Source organism: Lepidochelys olivacea (genome assembly GCF_965140295.1).
Source record: "Lepidochelys olivacea isolate rLepOli2 genome assembly, chromosome: 27".
Taxonomy (NCBI): Eukaryota; Metazoa; Chordata; order Testudines; family Cheloniidae; genus Lepidochelys; species Lepidochelys olivacea.
In genome coordinates this window covers 16,820,449-16,844,012 of record NC_140437.1, presented here as the reverse complement: position 1 = coordinate 16,844,012, position 23,564 = coordinate 16,820,449, and the positions used below count along the sequence as shown (strand labels likewise).

The 23,564-nt window shown below is 46.4% G+C and overlaps 1 protein-coding gene across 1 annotated transcript; it reads left to right on the top strand.

Moving 5' to 3' along the window:
- Nucleotides 1-4,411: 4,411 nt before the first annotated feature.
- Nucleotides 4,412-18,020, top strand: CCR7 (C-C motif chemokine receptor 7; the record flags this gene model as incomplete). Its single annotated transcript, XM_084615906.1, has 3 exons — nt 4,412-4,484; nt 13,390-13,439; nt 16,953-18,020. Exons 1-3 carry the CDS (start codon nt 4,424-4,426, stop codon nt 18,018-18,020), a joined length of 1,179 nt encoding a protein of 392 aa, XP_084472032.1. The 5' UTR covers nt 4,412-4,423.
- Between the last annotated feature and the right edge of the window lie 5,544 nt (nt 18,021-23,564).

The window sequence follows — 23,564 nt, the reverse complement described above, 5'->3', positions numbered from 1 at the left end:
ATAGTATTTTAAAAGGTACACTCACCGGAGGTCCCTTCTCCGCCTGCCAGGTCCAGGAGGCAGCCTTGGGTGGGTTCGGGGGTACTGGCTCCAGGTCCAGGGTAAGAAACAGTTCCTGGCTGTCGGGAAAACCGGTTTCTCTGCTTGCTTGCTGTGAGCTATCTACAACCTCATCATCATCATCTTCTTCTTCATCCCCAAAACCTGCTTCCATGTTGCCTCAATCTCCATTGAAGGAGTCAAACAACACGGCTGGGGTAGTGGTGGCTGAACCCCCGAAAATGGCATGCAGGTCATCATAGAAGCGGCATGTTTGGGGCTCTGACCCGGAGCGGCCATTCGCCTCTCTGGTTTTCTGGTAGGCTTGCCTCAGCTCCTTCAGTTTCACGCGGCACTGCTTTGGGTCCCTGTTATGGCCTCTGTCCTTCATGCACTGGGAGATTTTGACAAAGGTTTTGGCATTTCGAAAACTGGAACGGAGTTCTGATAGCACGGATTCCTCTCCCCATACAGCGATCAGAGCCCGTACCTCCCGTTCAGTCTATGCTGGAGCTCTTTTGCGATTCTGGGACTCCATCATGGTCACCTCTGCTGATGAGCTCTGCATGGTCACCTGCAGCTTGCCACGCTGGCCAAACAGGAATTGAGATTCAAAACTTTGCGGTTCTTTTCCTGTCTACCTGGCCAGTGCATCTGAGTTGAGAGTGCTGTCCAGAGCGGTTACAATGGAGCACTCTGGGATAGCTCCCAGAGGCCAATACCGTCGAATTGTGTCCACAGTACCCCAAATTCGAGCCGGCAACGTCGATTTAAGCGCTAATCCACTTGTCAGGGGTGGAGTAAGGAAATCGATTTTAAGAGCCTTTTAAGTCGAAATAAAGGGCTTCATCGTGTGGACGGGTGCAGGTTTACATCGATTTAATGCTGCTAAATTCGACCTAAAGTCCTAGTGTAGACCAGGGCTTAGAATTGGGTTTTCATACAATGAATTGTAATGCTGATTCTTTATTTCTTGCCGTCTGGATGGGAAGTAGTAAAAGGCAGTTCTAGCGTAATGATATGTGTCAATTTCTGAATCCTCTCTCATATGATTTGTTTGAAAAAAATGTTAATTTGGATTTTAATGTAGTACATTCTCTCTTCTCCTAAAGGGCCAGTTGGCAGTGACTTCATTGGGTCAGGATCAGGCCCAACATGAAAAGTTTCTTGAAGTTCAGATTATGCAAAGTTTTAAGTGTCCGCTTAGCCCCTGTAATAGGTAATCATCAACACTTTGAATTGCACCCAGAACTGGATAGGAAGTGTAGGTGTTATATGATCCTCCACTCACAAGCAGAAGCTTCCAAGTAGCCTCCAGCCTGGAGATAGGAAAAGCATGGGTCACTGTGGATGGAGCACATCAGGGAGGAAGGGCCTGATCCCCTGTCCTGACCCTGCTACCTGAAAAATGGTAAAGAGCATTTTGAGCTAGTGCTGTCATATGATAATCAAGGAGCAGCAAGGAACCATACCACTGAGCACAGAAGCAGGCATATCTCTTCAATAAAGGGAGCACTCCCAGTCTATCCTTTCCTCCTTATGACTCCCCTTGGTCCAAGTCAGTAGCATCAAGGACAACAGAGGAATAGAGGAGGTACTGGATTGCCATACACTTTATCAGTTTTCCCTACAGAACATCCATCTCCAGACACTACCAGCAAAGAGACTACTGAAATCAGTCACAGGCAGAACCTATCATCTGCCATTGGGACGTTAACCTCTTCCATGCTATTTTTGTCTGAAAAGTATGGTAACCTGTACAGGACAATCATGGAGGAGGGCACCGAGGGACGAGTGTACCCGTGCTTGCAGATAAGACAGTAAGAACAGTCTGCTAGGATTCTGAGCTAATGGTCACCAAAAAATCTCCTTTTTGGGGGGGAACAAACCATGAACATGGCTGCTAAGCAACAGGGGTGATAATATTTTACATTGAAAACACATTGTGCATTTTTATTTTTAACGTTTCTAGCCGCACCTTGCAGAAAGTTATTTACATAGATTCACTCGTCTCTGACAACCTACAATTGATCCTAAAGCAGGAACAGCAGCTTTGAAGATAACCCATGTGACAAGCATACAGGAAGCTGTAGAAGAAACTGCAAACATCTGCCTGACTGTCCCACTCTCATTGTCTCTGACCACAGCCAGAACCACTCTGTATTGACAAAAAGAAAAGGAGTACGTGTGGCACCTTAGAGACTAACCAATTTATCTGAGCATAAGCTTTCGTGAGCAACAGCTCACTTCATCGGATGCATACTGTGGAAAGCGTAGAAGATCTTTTTGTATACGCAAAGCATGAAAAAATACCTCCCCACACCTCACTCTCCTGCTGGTAGGTGAGGTGGGGGGAGGTATTTTTTCATGCTTTGTGTGTACGAAAAGATCTTCTACATTTTCCACTGAATGCATCCGATGAAGTGAGCTGTCGCGCACGAAAGCTTATGCTCAAATAAATTGGTTAGTCTCTAAGGTGCCACAAGTACTCCTTTTCTTTTTTCTGAATTGACACTGCATTAAGCTCAGGTTGGCTCCTATATATCTGGTAACTGCGCTGGCCAAGAGAGGGTTGAGAAGAATGTGACCATCCTACCAACTCCACTCATTTCTATATACAGTAAGTAAAGTGTGCAAGTCAAAAGCTTTCTACCTACCCTTTCTAAATATTTTACCTAGCCCTACAATGTGGTTTTCCTCTTCAGACCTTGTTCCAGGAAGAGGTATTTTAAAAAAAAAAAGGGGGGGGGGAATCTCTCTCTCAGCGGTAGCACACCTGCTTCTTCTGCAAGTTGTGTAGTCAAAGAAAGTGTCAAAGACTCAGTTGTTAAATGGACCTACGTATGCCTAGACAAATAGGGGGAGAGAGAGAGAGAGAATGTGACTCTCATCATGGTGGTATGTGCTTAGGAAGCCAAAAGTTAATTTTCGTAGATCATCCCAAGTGAGGACTGATTAAAACTTCAGCCCCACAACACATTGTGTGTTCTGCACATGCCACGTGCAGTGTCTTATTTAAAAAAAGCAATTTTACAGAGTTTGCACAGAAATTATTGGGAATATTTTTTTCTTCTCCTTCCCTCCCTCCCTCCCTCACCTCATAATGCTTGCAGGATAACAACTTTTGGATTTGCTAGTGTAATGGTTCTAGTTATTAGGCTAAATTCATCTCTGGTGTAAATGCACTGAAGTCACTGGGGTTGCATCATGGATTTATTTGGCCCGTTGTTGTGAGAGCGACAACTAGGATTACGCAAAGCCCAATTAGGGGAGAGCAGCACAGGACTGACGGCCCTTGAGAACAAAGTCCCTCCAAAGAGCAGGTGATACAGTCCAGCACGGGCAACCACAATGCAAAGTTCCCACTCTCTCTACCTTTACAGTGCGCCTCGTTGTTAACTTGGAGGGACCGTCTCCTCATGCTCGCTCACAGGGGCTGGGAGTTCTGCAAGGCAGTATGCTCAGGGAACTCCTGGTGTCCATCCTGTACACGGATGGGCCTTGGAGGGAGCAGCCAGGAAGGAAGAATCAGGCCAAAAGAGGGATACCATGTCCTTCAGAGCCCAAAGCTCCTGCAGTGATACCGTCCCACAAGGAGGGGAGGACGCTGTTGTGGAAACTGGACCTTTAGTCAGGAACCTGCGATTACTCAGAAATTCCTGGAGTGAGGTGGCGGTGGGGAAGGAGCAGGGGAATCACATACCCACGGAGACTTTCAAGGCAGATAGTGTGCGGTGAGATATTTAGCGGCTGATGATACAAACCACAGAGGAGGAGGATATTCATTTGCAGGCTTGGAAGTTGTTCAGCGTTTAGAGACGGGGGGAGATCAACTTGGTGATGGGAGCTAATATAATCACCTAGATAGATTTACCTTGGCTTCCTTGCTGTAAACAAACCACTGGAGAAAACTTGTTCCCTTCCCAGGCAGCTGTTGAGTGGTCTCCCCAGGAAAAGATGGGTGGGAAGGAGTGGTTTTTTTCTGTTTCTCATCAGTACTTGGGTTCTGGTAGATGTGCTAAATGTTCTGCAGTCTATGCTCACCTCAGTGTGGATGAATTACAGGGAGGCGAAATAACGAAAGAATGACAAGCCCTCCCCGCTTAGATACAGTCACTCGCCTCATGCACCAGACTCTGCTGTTATTTACAGGTCTCTGTTTTGGGAAAGTGCCACTCAGCAATACTGCAGTGCACCAGGAAGCACTCTGTGGTCCCCAGGCTGGTATAGTGTGGCTGGCTCAGTGGGGTGGGGAGGAGGAGCATAATCAAAATCTCAGCAGCCTCCAAGCATGTCATGTGCTTCTTAGTGATAAGGGTATAAAAGCCAGAGTCCCCCGAACGGGGCCCTTGACAAATGCTGCTCTCTGACACCACACTGTCGTATGTGGTGCCTTCACCCACCCTGCGATTGTAACGCCAGCAGAAGGCAGACCATGGACAGTGGTGAGTGCATCTTCCCCATCCTTTGGGTATCCCCATATAGTCTTGTTCTCATCTGCGCTATTAGGGATGCTCCCCACGTCATTCCAAACGACGCTGAGAGGAAAGGACCCACTATGCATTACACTGAAATACTTTTTTTTTAAATTTCTATTTAAAATATTGTTTTTAAATTGTTTTAATTTTCCTCAATTTTCACATCTGAAAACAAACAGGGGAAACCATCTCTCTAACCAAATTTTTAAAACTACTTAATTTTCCTATTTTTAAATGACAAAGGGGACCCTTTCTCCTGAGTATCGTTGACCATAGTCTAGCGATTTGAGTAGGAGCAAGGATGTTTGGATTCTGTTCCTGGCTCTGCTACAGACTCCCTGTGCAGTCTTGAGCAAGTCACTTCCTTTCTCTCTGCCTTAATTTCCCTAGGTGTGAGGTGGGGATAATTTTATAATGCTTCCCTCTCTCAAAGGGAAAGCATTTTTAGGTCCTTGGATCCATGCAGAGTTGTTGCTTTGGATTCACTCAGTGTGGGACTGAATCTAGTTGGAGCTGTATTTCCATGGATTATTTCATCGTTAAGCATCAAAATGAGCAGCAGCAGGCACTGGCTCTGTCTGCTGTTGGAAATACAGCACCAGTGTTGTTCCTGGAGAACTTGCAGCTTGTTACTGTCAGCATTTAAGACTCTCCTTGAGTGTTTGATTATAGCTCAGGTCTGCTTTGCAAGAACGTGTTTCAGATTTCCCTTCAGTGGTTTTGTTGCATCCACAGGGTTAATCATAGGAAACTAGAGAGTAGTGGGTCAGAGATGTGGCTGAACAACTGGAGTGCAAATATTTTTATCCTTTCGACTCCAGGCTTTACTCAAGTAATTTCCTTCCTCCTAGTGCTTGCTTTTAAACATACTTCTTTTCACTTTCTTTAGTGCTCAAAATACTTGCAAAAAATCATTCCGGAATGAATGAAAGGGGCAAAGAAAGGTGGAGGGGTGGGGGAGAGAACACAACAGAGAACGCAGAATGGTAACAGCTTTGCCATCAGAAGAAAGCAGAAGGTCGAACCACTTTGCAAATGAATTAAGCAAAGTGGGATTGAAAGACACCTGATGATTTTCTGGGAATGAATGGATGGTCAATGCTATAATTAGGAGAGTGGTACAGATTCTGGGCAAGCTCTGCTCTGAGATACTGCCCACAGAAACCAAAGAGCACAGAAGCATAACAGCATCTGTAGATGGTTGGGCTTTGCTTTGAGCGAGGAGGTGGGTCCTGCTGCCCTATCTTCGTGCCATATTTTCAAGTCAAAGTCTGGAATGAGTAGGGAGTTAAAAGGCTTCCCTGTGCATTTAGGCCTCTGCCAGCACAGCAGCCTGGGGGACGTTATTAGGGCATTCCTCATGGTAGCATCTAAATGCTCCAGCTGAGATGAGTCCCATTGTGTGGGTGCTGTACATGCATATAAAGATAGTCCCTGCCCCTTAACTATTTCAGTGGGATCTTTGAGTTCCCTTATGCTCTTTGAAAATCCCACCCATAATAGGCAAGACAGAGAAAAGGTGGGTGCAAGGAAGTATTTTCCCCTTTTTAGAGATGGTGAAACTGAGGTGCAGAAAAATTAAGTGACTTTCCCAAGATCACACAGGGAAATGGTGGTGGAGCTGGGAAACGAACGCAGGTTTCCTATATCTCACTCCAGTCTTAACCACAAGACCATGCTTCCTCTCTAAGGAGTTTTTGAAACTCCAGCAGCAAGTGCCCACAGTGAACATGGATTGAGAATAATAAACGGGCAAACATAGGGCAAGGTATAGGGCAACTGTCACAGAACACGTGTGGCTCGAGTAGGGCCAGTGCCGTTCAGGGATAGAGACTCCTGAGCCTTGGCATGGCGGGGAAAGGAGGGAGGTGCAGAATGCCATTCCACTGAAATAAATATGGGGAGACAACAGGGAGGTCACCTTATTGTCCATGCCCTGTGGAAGCCTACAAGACATTAGATGATGCAGAAGAAACCCTAACCTGCAACATGTACTCACATTAAAAATCCCTGCTCAGCTGTGTAAAGACAGCAAGGTCCAGCTCAAGGGACTTAGGACCTAATCTAGCAAGACACTTCAACACATTGTTAACCTCACTACCAGCACAACAGGAGCCAGTGGGACTATGCCTATGCTAAAGTGCTTTTTCAGACTGGGGCTTAGGGATTATTACTGATACAGCACTTATGGCAGAAAACACGAGCTCTTCTTTTTTAGAATGAATTTTCTGCTAATCTGTTTATCTCTGCAGCCCGCTCGTTCGGTTCACAATTTCCGTGAGGGGGTGGGGAAAGAAATTTCTCCCTTCTGTCACAATGTGTTGCGAGTGCCTGAGATGAAAGACCCGGTTTTGCCCCATTGGTCTGTTTCGCTACTGAAATGAGGGAAGTAGGCCCTGATAGCAAGAGCTGAGTGACAGAAAGAGAGAGAGACTAAATATGCTAATGAATGCTGATGAACCATTCTTTCTCAGAAACAACTGGTTGTTTTCCTGAAGGTCACAGAGTTTGAAGAGTGTGAGGGGGGCGTCAGAAGCAGCTTCTGCCGTAGCAGACACACAGGCCAGGTCTACACTACAGACTTATATTGGTATAACTGCATGGCTCAAGAGTGTGAAAAATCCACACCCCTGAACGACGGGGTTATACCAACCTGGCAGCCTAGGGTTACCAATTTTGGTTGGACGTATTCCTGGAGGTTTCGTCACATGACATAATCTTTCATTAAAGATTATCTTTAATTCCTGGAGACTCCAGGACAACCCTGGAGGGTTGGCAACCCTAACCTGGCCCCTGGTGTAGACAGCATTGTGTCGACAGAAGCTCTCCCGTTGGTGTAGTCGTGTCTTTACTAAAGCACCTCAGCAGCACTGCACATGAAGACAAGAACACACACACTGCATTAGCCCAGAGGTATGTCTACACCCCACATGAACATACGATTGGTCGCACACAGTTATGCCTTCCCATGCCAGTTTTAATTTCGCTAGTGAGGACAACAGTAGTGTAGATGTGGTGGCATGGACTTCAGCATGTGACCGTTCCTGGGTATGTACCCCGAGTCCCCAATGGGTTTGAATTGGGATGGTTAACCCACACTGAATCCTGTGCTGGGACATTTTCACTGGTCTTGTTACCTGCACTAGCTAGATTAAATCTACAACGGTTATGCCCAGTCTCAGTGTGCTAACTTGCTGTGTAAATGTGCCCTTAGTCTAAATGTGGGTTTAGGTCCCTGACTTGGAAACTCAGGTTTTGTATGTCTGGCTAGTGCGAAAGGATCATTCACCTGTGGCCATAGCCCCAGAGCAGACTCTCCTCTGTAAGAGCCAGGCAGGTTTTCTGCTGAGTTTATTGGATCTGTTGTTGCTACTGTTCAAAGTCTTCTCCAGCCATCGTCTGAAAATCCAGTGGTGTGGCCAGCTCCCTGTTGCCCTGCACCTGGTGCAGCCATTTACAGTGCAAAATGGGTGTAAAACGACCATCTCTGGATGAGAGTTTAGCCCACCCCAATCTGAGTCATAGATTCTTAGAAGGTGAGGATGGAGCAGACCTGTTAGCTCAATTGTGGTTCATTGCACAAGAGTCTGGGTAGGATGGTTCTCTGGTCCATTCCGCAGGGCTGGGTCTGGTCTAGTTTTAAATACCCCAGTTGATGGGGTTTCTGCTACTTCGCTTGGGAGGCTGTTCCACAGCCAGATACATCCCATGGTCTGGAAGCATTTTCTTTGATGCTCACCCTAAAGTTTCCTGTTCCTAGTTCCATCTCTTTACTCCTGCGTAGGCTGTGCAGCTGAACACAAATGCCTCTTTTTTAACCTCTTGCTGCAGTATCTTCCCTGATCTAGTTTGAGATCTGTTCCCTTGTGCAATGGGACGATCCCGAGCACAATGCATACGCTGGGGGGAAAGAGCCAAAAGCACTCAGCGCAGGCCTATCTCCCTGCCCCTTGAAATTAATGGGCATCTTGCTGGTGACTTCATGGGAGCAGAGATGGGCCAATGCTGAGCATTTTCAAAAAAACCCTACCCTGTCTCCAGAAGGAGTGAGGAGCTCCCAGCTGGGACCCACCTCCTCACAGATAGGCTGGTAGGAACCTCAACAGGGAATCGCTCTTCCCTTATTGATCCAGGAGGAACCAGGCTGAGCCGGAAGTCTCTCCGTGCAGGGCTTCTGGAATGATGTGGTGCATTTGAAGGACAGAGTGGTTGAAAAGCACGTACAGAGAACAGCCAAAGGAGCTGGTGGGGGGCACTGGACCTCCTGTCTGAACTAGTTCCCTCCCCTGGATATTTTATTTTGTTTTATTTAGCATGGTTGCGAGTTCTGCTGTTACAGGGACTTTCAGGGAGGGAGTTTCTATTAGTATTTTGAGAGATGAAACTTTAGGAAAATACCCAGAACCAAGAACAGCCACAGGTAAAAAAAAAAAAATGTTCTAAACATGCCCATGAAACTCCAGAGTTCAAAGGGCCGTTTGGCTCATTTCCACTCCTCTCCTGCCAGCCACTTCATCTCTCCCCAGTGCTTTGGAAAGCTTGGTTCCCAGCAGTGGTGTTCGCAAGAGAGGGCAGTGGGCTTCCATGCCCACTACACTTAGAGTGGGACTCACTCAACAAGCTGGTGAGGGAAAGCCAGGTAGGAAGACGTTGTCTCCTTGGTCCTTTCTGGTTTGTCAACTGCCCCAGGGGGATTGTTTAAGCAGTTTTTCTTGGTATTGGAAGTCAAGTGACACTGAAAACTCCTAAAGAAAGCAAAACAGGGGTTCTTTAAAGGAAAGTTATGCAGATGAGCTATCCGAAAATGGTTAGTTGAGTCACTTTTGTTTTCAGTTCATTATCACTCTCCAAAGCAAAAAACCAGACCACTGTGGGGTTCTGATGTCACTCCTCAGAGGTTAAAGTGTGGGCAGATCTGGTCAGCGGTTGGATGAAAGATGCAGTGCCCTCTCAATTACTGAATTCCCGCCACAGCCTGGTGCTAGGAGGCTCCATGCTGCTGGAGCTGTGGTCTTGGAGGAGATTAAGAAAAGACAAAGGCCTCACTTATCACTAAAGATCCCACGGGGCTTCTGGGAAGAGTTGGGGTGTTAGCCTCCGTGTCCCCTCCAAAGCCAGGTAACTGGCTTCTGCCTCACTAAATTCCACCAGCTGTTTCAACTGATTGTGGGCACCCTCCATGTTTCCTGCCCCATACGCTGTGCTGTAGCTCCAAGTGTGGGGTAGCAGCTCTCAAGGGTGAGCAAAGCCGTTCTTGCTGCCAGTTTTGAGGTGGGAGGGGGTGTTATACTCCACCCTTGGATGCATCTGGTCCTGGCCACTGTCAGGGATCGGATACTGGACTGAATGAACTACTAGTCTGATCCATCCTGGTCGCTCTTCTGGTTCTACTTGTCTTCACTGGTCATGTGCAGCTTTCCCTGATACCCCATGTAGTTTGGTCAAAGAAACAGATGGAGACCAAAGTGTCTCTGCTTCTGTGTTATGTCTAATGCTGTAGCATCTAGGACCCTCCAGATGGGGATTGTCCTGGATCCTGTATAAACCAATAGAGGGAGGGTGGGTGCGTGTACAGGATATAATTATATCAGATGGTTGATTACAGAAGCTGGCAGGTGACCCACAGCTAGATGCTGCAGAGGAAGGTGAAGAACTCCTCTAAGGTCACTGCCCATCTGACCTGGGGGGGGGGAAATTCCTTCCCAACCCCACATATGGTGATCCGCTACCTCCTGAGCATGGGAGCACCAACCAGCCAGCCAACCCCAAGAGAGAGAAAGCTCAGTGCCACCTCGGAGCCCTCGCCCTCCCTGCCAATGTCCCATCTCCAGCCAAGGCCCAGACTTCTGAGAAACTTTGTGGTAAGCTCACAGAAGGCTCTGGGAGAAAGAGAAGCATGACTTTCTCATCGCTCTATGGGAAGATTAGGCCTCTTTTGTTCTCTCTACAACACCTTTGCTGATCATCACCCAATACTGAGTTAACCGTTTATCTGAATAATGCCACTCCGGCCTAGGACCTACAGATGGCAGTGTGGCAACAGACTCGTGAACTAATGGATATCAATCCTCCCAGTGCATAGGAGTAACTGCACAAGAGCTTCCTAGAGCTGAGCCCCGGGCAGGCACAAACTGGCATTGCAAAGGCACTTGAGAAACAACAGCCAGCAATCCCACAAAGAATAGAGCTGAACACAGAACAGGATGGTAACAACAGTGGGAGTGAATGAATGATTCAAACTCAGTAATGAATGGGTTTAAAGATACAAAGGCAGCATGGCCTATGGGAAGAAACAAAGGGCTGTGAACCAACGGTTCATCACTGGCTCTGCCAGCGACTTGCTAAGTGACCTTGGGCAAATCACTTGACTTTAGCATGTCTCAATTTCCGTATTGGTAAGATGGGGTCTGTTTCTCATTACTTGGATGATCCCTGCAAAAAGCAGTGTGAAGCAAGTGCTAAATATTACTAGGGGGTTGCAGACATCCTAGCAAACAAACCCACTTGCTCCTAAGAGAGATGCGGGAAGGGCCCAGTCATACCAAGATATGTCTACACAGCCTACTCTGAAGCCTAGGTAGGGAGTTGGGCTTCAGAGCCAAAGCCGCAACTCCACAGCACTGTCTACACAGTAGAGCACTAGCAGGAGACCCTGGGCAGGGGCTCTGTCAACATAGGCTGGGAGGCTCGCTGCCGCGGGCTGTGTAAATATACCCCAAGAGACCACGTATCTTCCAAGGTGAGATGCTTCCACAGCTCCCCTCAGAGCCAGAGGGAACTGAGGGCTTTCATGCCTTGCAGGATCGACGTCTAACCTAGGTAGCTGATGACTGGAGGCTGAGGTAAGAAACCGGAGTCCGTTTTAAACAGCGGAAAGCAAAATGCTTTCACTGGCCTCTGCGCCTTCATTAACCACAGAGGAAGAGCTGCTTGTCTGCGATTGCTCCAGCACGTCACTCCTGGCTCTGAATTTACTTTTTTTCCTTCCCCATCTTCAGCAGGCAGCACCTCTGGGTTCAAAGCAGAAGTTGGCTCTGACACTTAGAAAAGTATAATAAATTTCAGCCCACTTAAATCAAATGTATCCTGTAGGTGATCTCAGTTCCTTGCTCTGTAGTCTTCTGTCAGGGCACAGCTGGGCCAAATTTATCACAGACACAGCCATACTTTTTTTTATTCACATTAAGTAAGCTTTAGCCCAACAATTAAGAGGCGTGTATGAGCTACGTGTGGCTGGTTGCTGATTGTCCTCGCCCCCTGCAAGAGGGATAGCCTTTTTGTAAAGAAATAACTAAAAATAAACCAGACAATGTGATAAACCAAGCACAAGTTAACTACAAGTCTTTTAACTTCATTCTTTACGCCTAGGATGCAGGACACCTGATTTCTATTTCTTGCTTTTATCCTAACTTGCTGTGTGACTTGGGGTTTGTCACCTAAGCCAGGGGTGGGCAAACTATTTGGCCCCAAGGCCACACTGGGGTTGCACAACTGTACGGAGGGCCAGGTAGGGAAGGCTGTGTCTCCCCAAACAGCCTGGCCCCTGCCCCCTATCCTCCCTTTCCACTCCCCCCAGCCCCTCCCCACTCCCTGACTGCCCTGACCCCTATCCACACCTCTGCCCCCTGAGACTTCCATGCCTATCCGAGCCCCCCTGTTCCCATCCCCTGACCACCACCCCCCGAACCTCCGCCCCATCCAACCGCCCCCTGTCCCCTAACTGCCCCCCCCCGGGGACTCCCTGCCCCTTATCAAATTCCCCCTCTCCCTGCCCCCCTACCGAGCAGCAGGAGCTTGCAGCCCCACCACCCGGACGGAGCCAGTCATGTTGCCACGCTGCCTGGCAGGAGCAGCAGGCCAGAGCACTGGCAGCATGACAAGCTGAGCCTGGGGGGGGGGGGGACAGCAGGGGAGGGGTTGGTAGCCTCCCTGGCCAGGAGCTCAGGGGTTGGGCAGGACAGTCCCGTGGGCTGGATGTGGCCTGCAGGGCATAGTTTGCCCACCTCTGACTAAGGCAAGAAACTCAAAGGTCCTTAGGCGCCTCTCACTGATTTCAGTGGGAATTAGAGACATAAAGACCTTTTAGGATCTGGACCTTAACTTCTCTTTTATGCCCCAGTTTATCCATCTGTACAAGGCTTAATAAGGTTTGTCAAATGCTTTGGGATTCATGGATGAGAGACGCTACAGCTGTGCAATGTATCATGTTAAAACTTGGAAACCATTTTCAAACTTTATTTCTAGGACAAATGTACATTACCTGGGTACCCCTCTTAATTTTCTAACCATCAGAGGAGTGAAGTTTTAGAACAGCCTTCCAAGGGAAGCAGTGGGGGCAAAAGACCTATCTGGCTTTAAGATTAAACTCGATAAGTTTATGGAGAAGATGGTATGATGGGATAACATGATTTTGGCAATTAATTGATCTTTAAATATTCATGGTAAATAGGCCCAATCGCCTGTGATGGGATAGATGGGGTGGGATCTGAGTTACCCAGGAAAGAATTCTCTGTAGTATCTGGCTGCTGAATCTTGCCCATATGCTCAGGGTTCAGCTGATCACCATATTTGGGGTCGGGAAGGAATTTTTCTCCAGGGCAGATTGGCAGAAGCCCTGGAGGTTTTTCGCCTTCCTCTGTAGCACGAGGCACGGGTCACTTGCTGGAGGATTCTCTGCTCCTTGAAGTCTTTAAACCATGATTTGAGGACTTCAATAGCTCAGACATAGGTGAGAGGTTTATCGCAGGAGTGGGTGGGTGAGATTCTGTGGCCCGCATTGTGCAGGAGGTCAGACTAGATGATCATAATGGTCTCTTCTGACCTTAATATCTATGAATCGTAATCACTAATATTGTGCTTCCTCCTTCTCTAGGTAAACAGGTGAAGGTGACAGTTGTTTTGAGTCTTCCCTTCATTTTTCAGGTAAGAGATTAAAAACAAAAAAGGGACTTGGTTGAAATCTAGCTGCGTTCCTGTACTGAATGGAGAGCTGAAGGTATGGATAACTTTGATAGACAAAGCAGCAGCAAAAGTGATTCTGATAGAAACTACTTTTCATATTCGAATCCTAAAGGGTTTTCAGGTGGCCACCTAGACCAAAGTGGGGAGAATTCAGAGAACAACTATCTGAATTATTACCCGTCCAGAGCCAGTGAGATCTGAGGAAAGAAAGAAAAAGAACTAAAGATAATGAATGTAATACAAACTGAGCATTAAGGCTGGGATTTCCAGAAGGGCTTCCATACCGACAGCCTTGCTCCCATTTCAGCACCTAAACAAATGGCCAGGTTTCCCACCTGTTGGGTGCTGACCTCTTTGGAAAAATCTGGTCATAGTGACCTGATACTGCAGCCTTTGATCATGTGAGAAAGGCCGTCAGGATTGGGACCTGATCGGTTCATACTGCAGGAGGAAAGGAGTACTTGTGGCACCTTAGAGACTAACCAATTTATTTGAGCATGAGCTTTCGTGAGCTACAGCTCACTTCATCAGATGCATGCCGTGGAAACTGCAGCAGACTTTATATAAGTTTCTCATCTGCCATGAACTCCTCCTTCATTCTCTTCCTCCAATTCAGAGTAAAACTAGAGCTGGAAAAAGGAAACACGTCAAAGAATCTAGCTTTACTGAACTGTCCGTTCTGACCTGCTAGTGAACTCTGGGCCAGAAGCACCTTACTTACTCTAGGACCAGCTGTACTCTAGGACTGCTACATCTTTGGGAGTGTTCCTCACCCCCCCCACCCCCCACAGGCTCAGACTCTGCAAGGAAGGTTTTGCGGTGGGTTTCTTTCCCCTTTCACTTCAGGTGGCAGGGGTTCAGATACATGCAGGATGTGGTAAAAGCCAAGCCTGGCTGCCACGAAGAGCATGCAAAGATTCGCAGAGATAAGACAGGTAGACGCCACCCAGAGGGGAAGCCTTTCATCTTTGCACAGAGCAGAGAGGAAGGGAGGGTAGTGGGACAGAGAACAGCAGGGTGCAGACATCACAAGCTCATGCTGCTCTTTAGGCCGCTCTAGTCTGGCAAATTGAGAGAGAAGCAGTAGCAACGAAACTTGAGTCAAGCAGCAGGAGACTCTGATAAAGTGACACTCGTTTCCTGGCAGCTTCACTCACTGGATTTTGTCTGGGCTGTAGTGACCCTCTTATTGTTTTATTACAGAAAGTCACTGAGGTGGGGGGGCCCAGTCATAGCCTATCCCCCAGGAGCCCTGTCCACAACCACACCAAAGTCCTTCGTTTCTGCTACTTCACAGGCTTACTCGAAACAGGGAGAGCAAGGGTAGCAGTTGTTTTATGCAAGTTCTCTGGCTCGTGTTACACAATGACAGTGCACCCATCCAGCCTTGGGGTCTAGGAGAGCCAGAAAGCATCTAAGGAGAACTGGGCTTGCAAAGCTGTTCCAGCATTGCCTACTCTCACCATTCTATCATGAATCGCATGCCACGTGGTGGTTTTTCTTAGCGCCCCGGCCCCGGCATCATGGAATTATGTGAGCATTTCAGCTTTTGTTTTCAAAAAGCCAATGTTTGTAATCCTCCTGGCTGACAAGGAAACCTTGAAAATGTGACCCTTAAAGGCTCCAGAAATCAAATAGGAACCTTCCATTTGAAGGGAAAAAAAAATACGCCCATTTCATGACTTTAGGGGGACCCGACTCAATCTTTGAATACTTGTGATTGGCAATACCACCATGTCCACATTCCATATCCGTGACGTGACTGTGGTACATTCAGATGTTGTTTTGTAATTCAGTCGCTGTGCATGCCAGCATTTCTACAATACACTCCATTTTAGTGGGATGACTGGGGGGCTAGTGAAATTTGGTCCCAGCAGAGCAAGGAGTCTAGGAGTTCAAAGCGCTCCTGCACACAGATTAAATTTAAAAAAAAAACACACACCAACATTTTAATATACCATAGGCTGAAGCTTTAAAACCCCTGAGCGCAACACTTGAAACAAGGAGCCTCTTTAAGGAATGAGCTCTGGGCAGTGCCAGCCTGACCCTCTCATCCTGAATATCTATAAGGAATCCAACTCCCTCTTCAGCATCCAGCTGCTTTCTTGGTCAAGGGAAGCTTTGGCCAGCTTCTCTGGACTAATGCCACCCCTCAGGTCTTTTAGCAAATTCACCCAGTGCCAGCAGGACTTCTGTTCACGAGGGCAACATTCCCCTTGGTGCAGAGGCTACACTGATATTAGCAACTGACTGCCTTCAAAGGATGTGGGTGAAAATGCGCATCTGCAACTGATTCAGGCCTCTCAGCTCTGGCCCATGGGGCTGGAAGCCTCACAGGATCACTTTCTCTCTTGCAGTAATTAGCTGCTTCTCCCTACAGAGGTGCCTGTTGATGAAGTATTATGCCAACCAAAGTTTGAATTGCTCAAATTAAGGTTCAGTTCTGTTTGGCCTTTAGGGACCTGTCAAGGTCCGTTCTAATTTTATCCAAAATTCTATCCTTTGGGGGAGTCGCTGAAGAACCTGCAGGACACTATGAGAACAGCGATGTTGATGTTTCCCGGCTAGGCTTACTTGGGTTGTTATATTCCATTTACAGGGCCTATTGCATACGTTTCCTACCCTGACGTGTTCCTGTGTGTTTCATGACACCACTGCTCTGTTTCGCCCCAGAAGCATAGAGGCCTTTGAACCTTTTGGGGAGTCTTAGTGATGAAACTGCTAAACGAGAGTGATTTCTTGCTTTACCTCCTGCAATCACTCTCGTTTAGCAGTTTCATCACTAAGAATCCCCCAAAAGTTCAAAAACCATTATATAATTTTAATTGTATATATTTATGGTTGTGCCTAGAAGACCCCATCCTGGATCATGGCCACATGTATAAAAGCCAGCTATTATTAAATGGCACCGCTCTGTCTATTCCATGCCATTTGTTATACGCAGAGTTATCCCAAGGGTGAATATTCAAGGAGGAAAGGCAGAAAATTCCTTGTGACCAGAGTTGGTCAGGAAATGTTTTTGTTCCCACAAAATAGTCTAAATGAAGAGGAAGTCATTTTCGTCAAGTTTTTTTTTTCTTTTTTAAAAGCCTTCATTCAAAATTGAAAAATTTTCAGTTTTTTGAAACCTGAAAAATTTCAGCCAATAAGTATGAATTTTTTTTCCCGAGGTTTCTGGTTTTTCTACGAAAACATGAAAAATTTTAGTTAAACTCCAGCATTTCCTATAGAATTTCCATTTTTCATCCCCCCCCCCCAAAAAAAAAATTATGAAAAGCTCTGACCAGCTAAGCTCATGATGCTTGCCAGGGAAAGGCTTGGAAGTGATCTGGGATTTCTCCGCTTTGGAGGCTTGGCGGTTTTACTCACTTTACGTTCCCAGTTCAGGCCTCGCTCCTGCAATGAGTTATTTACCAGGGATCTACCTCATTGCAGGGCAAGGCCTTGAGCACACTTGTTTCCTTTCCCTTCTAGTTGTGCACAGGCAACAATGTCACGGACTACTATGACTCCAACGTCACTGTCGATTACAACATGTTCGAGAGTCTCTGTGAGAAGGCGGAGGTCCGGAGCTTCCGCGCTGCATTCCTCCCAGCTATGTACTCATTCATCTGCTTTGTTGGGCTCCTGGGTAATGGGCTAGTGATGCTGACCTACATCTACTTCAAGAGGCTCAAGACGATGACCGACATATACCTGCTGAACCTGGCTTTAGCGGACATCCTCTTCCTATTGACACTCCCCTTCTGGGCCACGAGTGCAGCCAAGTACTGGCTTTTTGGGGAGTTTGCCTGCAAAGCCGTCTACTGCATCTGTAAGATGAGCTTCTTCAGCGGGATGCTGCTGCTCCTGGCCATCAGCATTGACAGGTACTTCTCCATCGTCCAGGCCGCCTCCGCCCACCGTCTCCGCTCCCGCATGATCTTCATCAGCAAGATCACGTGCTTCTCCATCTGGATCCTGGCCTTTGTCCTCTCCATCCCAGAACTGGTCCACAGTGGAGTGAACTCATCCGAGACCCCCCGCTGCTCCATCATTGCCACCACCGACTTGCACAAGTTCGACACCGGCATCAAAGTGTCCCAGATGGTCTTTGGCTTCCTAGTACCCCTGTTGGTCATGTCCTTCTGCTACTTTGTCATCGTCAAGACCTTGCTCCAGGCCCGTAACTTTGAGAAGAACAAGGCCATCAAGGTCATCATCGCTGTGGTGATAGTCTTCATCGTCTTCCAGCTGCCTTACAATGGCGTCATGTTGGCCAAGACCATCTCAGCTTTCAACAATACTGACAGCCAGTGCGAGAAGAGTAAGCAGCTGGATGTGGCAGACGACGTGACCTACACTCTGGCCTGCTTCCGCTGCTGCCTCAACCCCTTCCTCTATGCCTTCATTGGCGTCAAATTCCGCAATGACCTCTTCAAGCTTCTCAAGGAGCTGGGTTGCCTGAGCCAGGAGCGGCTCTGGCAGCTGTCGTCCTGCAGGGAGACCAGCCGGTTCTCCATTGCTATGGAGACAGAGACAACTACCACTTTCTCACCATGAGGTGTGTTCTGTGCCTGCTTTGACCGGGCCAAGGTTGGTGTATTCCTACATCTTGCAGCCATCTTGAATTACTGATTTGAGCAGGTCCAACCTCACCTTGTCCAGAGAGCTGTATCCGTGCAGAACAAAAACTGTTAACTTCCCCACATTTCAGGAGATCCAGGTAGGTATACAGTACTCCATGTTGGAGAGACTCGGCTAAGGCTACAACAGAGTACTCAACTGGGGAGCAATTAGACCTCGTGTTAATTGTTCTATTTCCCCTCAAATCCATTTGGGCATCATTCCTCCTTGCTCCAATATAAAAACTTTTTCTTATTTGTGTTACAGCTGAGCTCTCTGGAGCACCACCTTGCTTTGAATGCCACATTTAACAAGACTGCATTTTGCTCTTTCTTACGCACACAAACTTTGTAGCAACGAGCAAGCTAGTAAGACAGAAAGGGACCAAGCCGTGCCTCAAACTCCAAGCTCAGCACAAAACATGGTATAAGCTAGCATTGACTTCTGATTCTTGATTAGGCTTCAGTTGCTGGAATGAATCAGTATCTCTAGCATCAAGAAAAGGAGGACATGTGGCACCTTAGACTTTGAATGCATCCGATGAAGTGAGCTATAGCTCACGAAAGCTTATGCTCAAATAAATTTGTTAGGCTCTAAGGTGCCACAAGTCCTCCTTTTCTTTTTGCGGATACAGACTAACACGGCTGTTACTCTGAAACATGCAACTCCCAGTTCCCTTCTCCCCACTCCAAAAGTCAGATTTGCATAATTAACCCTAAAACTACAGATTTTTAAAATGCATAAGTTTGAGAACAGTCAATGTTAATGCAAAATCTCGAAAGTTTGCCGGGGGGAAACAATGGCTTTCAATTCACTTTGCTTGTGCTGAGATTTTGGGTTTCACCTGTAAAGTTCCATATAGTTTAAGGCTTGTGCGTCATTGGAGGCAGCCTCTTCGTTATGGCAGTGAATTAAGCTAAACTGCACCGCGGCCACTTCAGTACTGAATGAGAGGGTTTGTCTACAAGGGGAGACTCCAGATAAATAATCCAAATTAACTAATGGTGTGAATTTAAAGTGGATTAGTTAAACCACATTAAACCCCTATGTGGACACTTCCGAATTAAAATAGCCTTAATTTGATTTGATTTAATTCGTTAATGAACTTTAACTAATGTGCTTTAAATTCACACCTTTAGTTAATTTGGATTTACTTTCCTGAGCGTCCCTGCATAGATAAGCCCTCGGTGTTTGTAAACTACCAGTTGAAAATATCTGGGGCACTACTGCCTGATCCTGAAAATGTAACAATCTAACATGATACTTAAGCATATACTTAATTTTAAGCACCCGGACAGTCCCCAGCCCCTGCCACCCCAACAAAGTCAAATAGAATTACTCACATGCCTGACTTTAAGCACATGTGTAATAAGCATTTTGCTGGACTGGGCCAAAGTGCTTAGCAGGAATGAGTCCAGGGCCCCTATAGCTATATAATATATATTTCTCAGTGGAGGGCTCTCATCTGGAATTTGTTTCTGCCCTTGATTTGACCGCTCATGTATGCCAAGCTTTGGAGCCTGTCATAAAGGCTGCTCAGGCTTTTCATGAGATGGGAGGCAGGTTTTCCTCACGGAGGAGCGTTCTTTATTCTCACTTTACTGACCTCAGTTTAATAGAGGAACATGTGGATGCGAGTTCGCCACCCAACCTCTCTTTTCCCTAGAAGAAGCGGTAATTGGTGCCTTTTGATAAAGCAAGGGAAATTTTAAAAAATAAACCTCCATAAACTCCTGAAAGTGCATCTTATATTCACACAGTCAGTGCTATTAACGGTGCTCTTTGTTACAGTTTGATTCGAAAGTGGCAGCCAGCCATGTGGCCGCGGCAGATAAGCAATAGATTACTGTCATGTAAACTAAGACATGGAAAAGAAGCCCAGAGTGTCATGCCAGTTGGTGCATTTAGTGGAAGCCTGAAGGACTCAAACCTGTGGAGGGACGTCCTGGGAATTGCTGTCATGGGATGACTGAATGGCACTGGAGTAGGAGTCTCTGTAATTCAGTCTGCCATGGCAGCTGTTCTGACTACAGAGATGTAATCATTAAAGCACACAGAGAGACAGGTCTCCCTTGAACCAGTTACCGAGGGCAAAAGGTCCTGGCATTACCCCAGCATCTGTGGGAGGGGCCGTTGTACAACATCCGAGTGACACAGAAGGAAGCTCCTAACTCCCATCCTCTTGGCACACTAAACCCAAATTCTGCCCTCCCTGGCAAGAAGCCAAACAGCCTCTAGCTGATCCTTCTTGCACCCTGCTACACAATAGTTCACTATAAAAACAACCCTCTTGAAAGCTTTTGATCGGGGGCAAGAGATTTCAGTAAAGGATACACTGCCTTAAAGGAGAAAACAAATTCTGCTCTGCACAGTTGATGTATTTAGGATTACAAACAATCAAATAGGATTGTGTAGTGTTTCATGGTGCCCATGTCTCTTGCCTAATGAGTGCTGCTTTCTTAGTAGCCCTAAGTAATAGGGGCTGTGAACTGACACACTGGATATTTAGTTTTTTTTGGTTTGATCCTGCCCTCCTTATTCAGGAAAGCTACCAATCATCTCTCAATGTGTTTGCCAGAGCAAGGAATAAGTCTAATACAGGGTCTTATTTTGGTGCATCAATAGGATTGACTTGTACTGTATATTCAGATAAAGTTGCTATACGTAGAACAAGAGAGGTGAATTTGTACATGAATGTATTCTGTAAGGCTGTACTGCCTAGAAACAGGGTTTGTCTATACAAACAATTCATTTATGGGAACCTGGGGTGTGAATCTTCCCTGCACTAATCTGTTGTGGACTAATTTGTTCAAGTACACACTGCAGATTTGCATTAACAGTTTTGTTAATGTGCTTTGATCTAATCCTCTTTGAAATGGGACTAGATCAAAGCACATTAACAAACGGTTAACGTGAACTACCAAGGCCTACGCCAACAGTCAGTCTGTGGCAGACAAGTGCTGGGTAGAGTCCCGCTACGGCTTTCTGAGAACCATTTGTGGAGACAAGCCCTAAGTTTTTTCTGGCCTAAACATGTTCAAGCGAATTCATTTTTCATTTAAAAAAACTGTCACCAAGAAAATGCAATTGTAATTTTATCAAGTCTTATAACAACAACAACATACGAATGGCCATATGGGGTCAAACCAATGGTCCATCTGGCCCAGTAGGCTGTCTTCCACCAGTGCCAGAGGGAGTGAATAGAACAGAGCAACTGAGTGATCCATCCTTTGTCATCCAGTCCCAGCTTCTAGCAGTTGGAGGTCTACGGACACCCAGAGCCTGGGGTTGCGTCCCTGACCATCTTGGCAAATAGCCACTGCTGGATCTACCCTCCATGAATTTCTCATTCTTTTTTGAGCCCAGTTATATTTTGGCTGTCACAACATTCCCTGAAATGAGTTCCGCAGGTTGACTGTGCATTCTGTGAAGAAATACTTCCTCTTCTTTGTTTGAAACCTACATCCTATTAATTTGATTGTGTTAAATGAAGGGGTAAATAACACTTCCCTATTCACTGTCTCCACACCATGCATGATTTTATAGACCTCTGTCATCTCCCCTCGTAGTCATCTCTTTTCCATGCTGATTAGGCCAGTCTTTTTAATCTCTCTGCCTAGGAAAGCCATTCCGTACCCATATCCATTTTGTTGCCCTTTGTACTTTTTCCAATTCTAATATATGTTTTTTGAGATGGGGCAATCAGAACTGCACGTAGTATTCAAGTTGTGGGCATACCAGGGTTTATACAGTGGCATTATATTTTCTGTCTTATCTATCCTTTTCCTAATGGTTCCAAACATTGTTTGCTTTTTTGACTGCCATAGCATGCTGAGTAGATGTTTTCAGAGAACTAGCCATGATGACTCCAAGATCTTGCTCTTGAGTGGTAACAGCTAATTTAGATCCCATCATTGTGTATCTATGGTTGGGATTATGTTTTCCAATGTGCATTACCTTGCATTTATCAACACTGAATTTCCATCTGCCATTTTCTTGCCCAGTTGTCCAGTTTTGTGAGATCCCTTTGTAGCTCTTCACATCAGCTTTAGACTTAACTAACTTCAGTAATTTTGTATCATCTGCAAACTTTGCCACCTGTTTACCCCTTTATGAATGTATGTTGAACAGCACTGGTCCCAGTACAGATCCTTGTGGGACCCCACTATCTACCTCTTTCCATTGTGAAAACTGACCCTTTATTCCTACTGTTTGCTTCCTGTCTTTTAACCAGTTATTCTACGACTCCTTACTTTGCTTAAGAGCCTTTAGTGAGGGACCTTGTCAGAAGGCTTTCTGAAAGTCCAACTACCCTGTATCCACTCGATTGCCCTTGTCCACATGTTTGTGAACACCCTCAAAGAATTCTAGTAGATTGGTGAGGGAGGATTTTCCTTTATAAAAGCCATGTTGATTCTCAATCCTCATTCCATCCTCTGAAATGAGGACATACTTCAAGCCCTTATGGCATCAGTGCCTACATGAGACAGATTATTAAAGGAATATTAGCAGAATGCTGGGTAAAGTTACACACAAATTATGTAAATACAGAAGAGCCAGATACTTAAACATTTGGCCCAAGATCTTTTGCAAGTGGTGGGCCTAAAGTTAGGCTCTAAGTCCACATTAGGCATTTGGCAAGTCAGGCCACGTGTCTAAGAGTGCTGAGCACTTCAGCTCTCATAAAGCGGAGTACAAAATCTCGATAATACAGGGCTCTTCAATCTACCAGACAAAGGTCTGATAAGATTCAATAGCTGGAAGTTGAAGCTAGACAAATTTAGACTGGAACTAAGCTGTACATTTTTGAGAGAGAGAAATTAACCACTGGATCAACTCACCAAGGGCTGTGGTGGATTCTCCATCATTGGAAATTTTTACATCAAGATTGGATTTTTCTTCTAAAAGATCTGCTCTATTTCAAGAGGAATTAATGCAGGTGAGTCCTGTGGCCTCTGTCACACTAGGTCAGGGGTTCTCCAACTTCACTGCACTGCGACCCCCTTCTGACAACAAAAATGACTACATGACCCCAGGATGGAGGATTGAAGCCGAGCTCACCTGAGCCCTGTCGCCCCAGGTGAGAGGGCCAAAGACCAAGGGTTTCAGTCCCAGGCAGGGAGCCTGTAACCTGAGCCCCACTGCCCAGGGCTGAAGCAGTCAGGCTTCAGCTTCAACCCCAGGTGGTGAGGCTCGGGCTTTGGCCCCAGCAAGTCGAAGACAGCCCTGGTGACCCCATTAAAATAGGGTCATGACCCAGTTTGGGATCCTGACCCACAGTTTGAGAACCACTGCACTAGGTGATCAAAGAGGCCCCTTCTGACTCGAGACTCGAAGAACCAAATGTATCTTCCATAGAAGACACTGTTGATCTCAATGTACCTAGTTACTCAAAAACAAAAACACAAAAGCAGGCCACTTATTTAGATGTCTAATATTGACTCAGGAGCCTAACTTTAGGGGCCCAATAGAATCACAGCA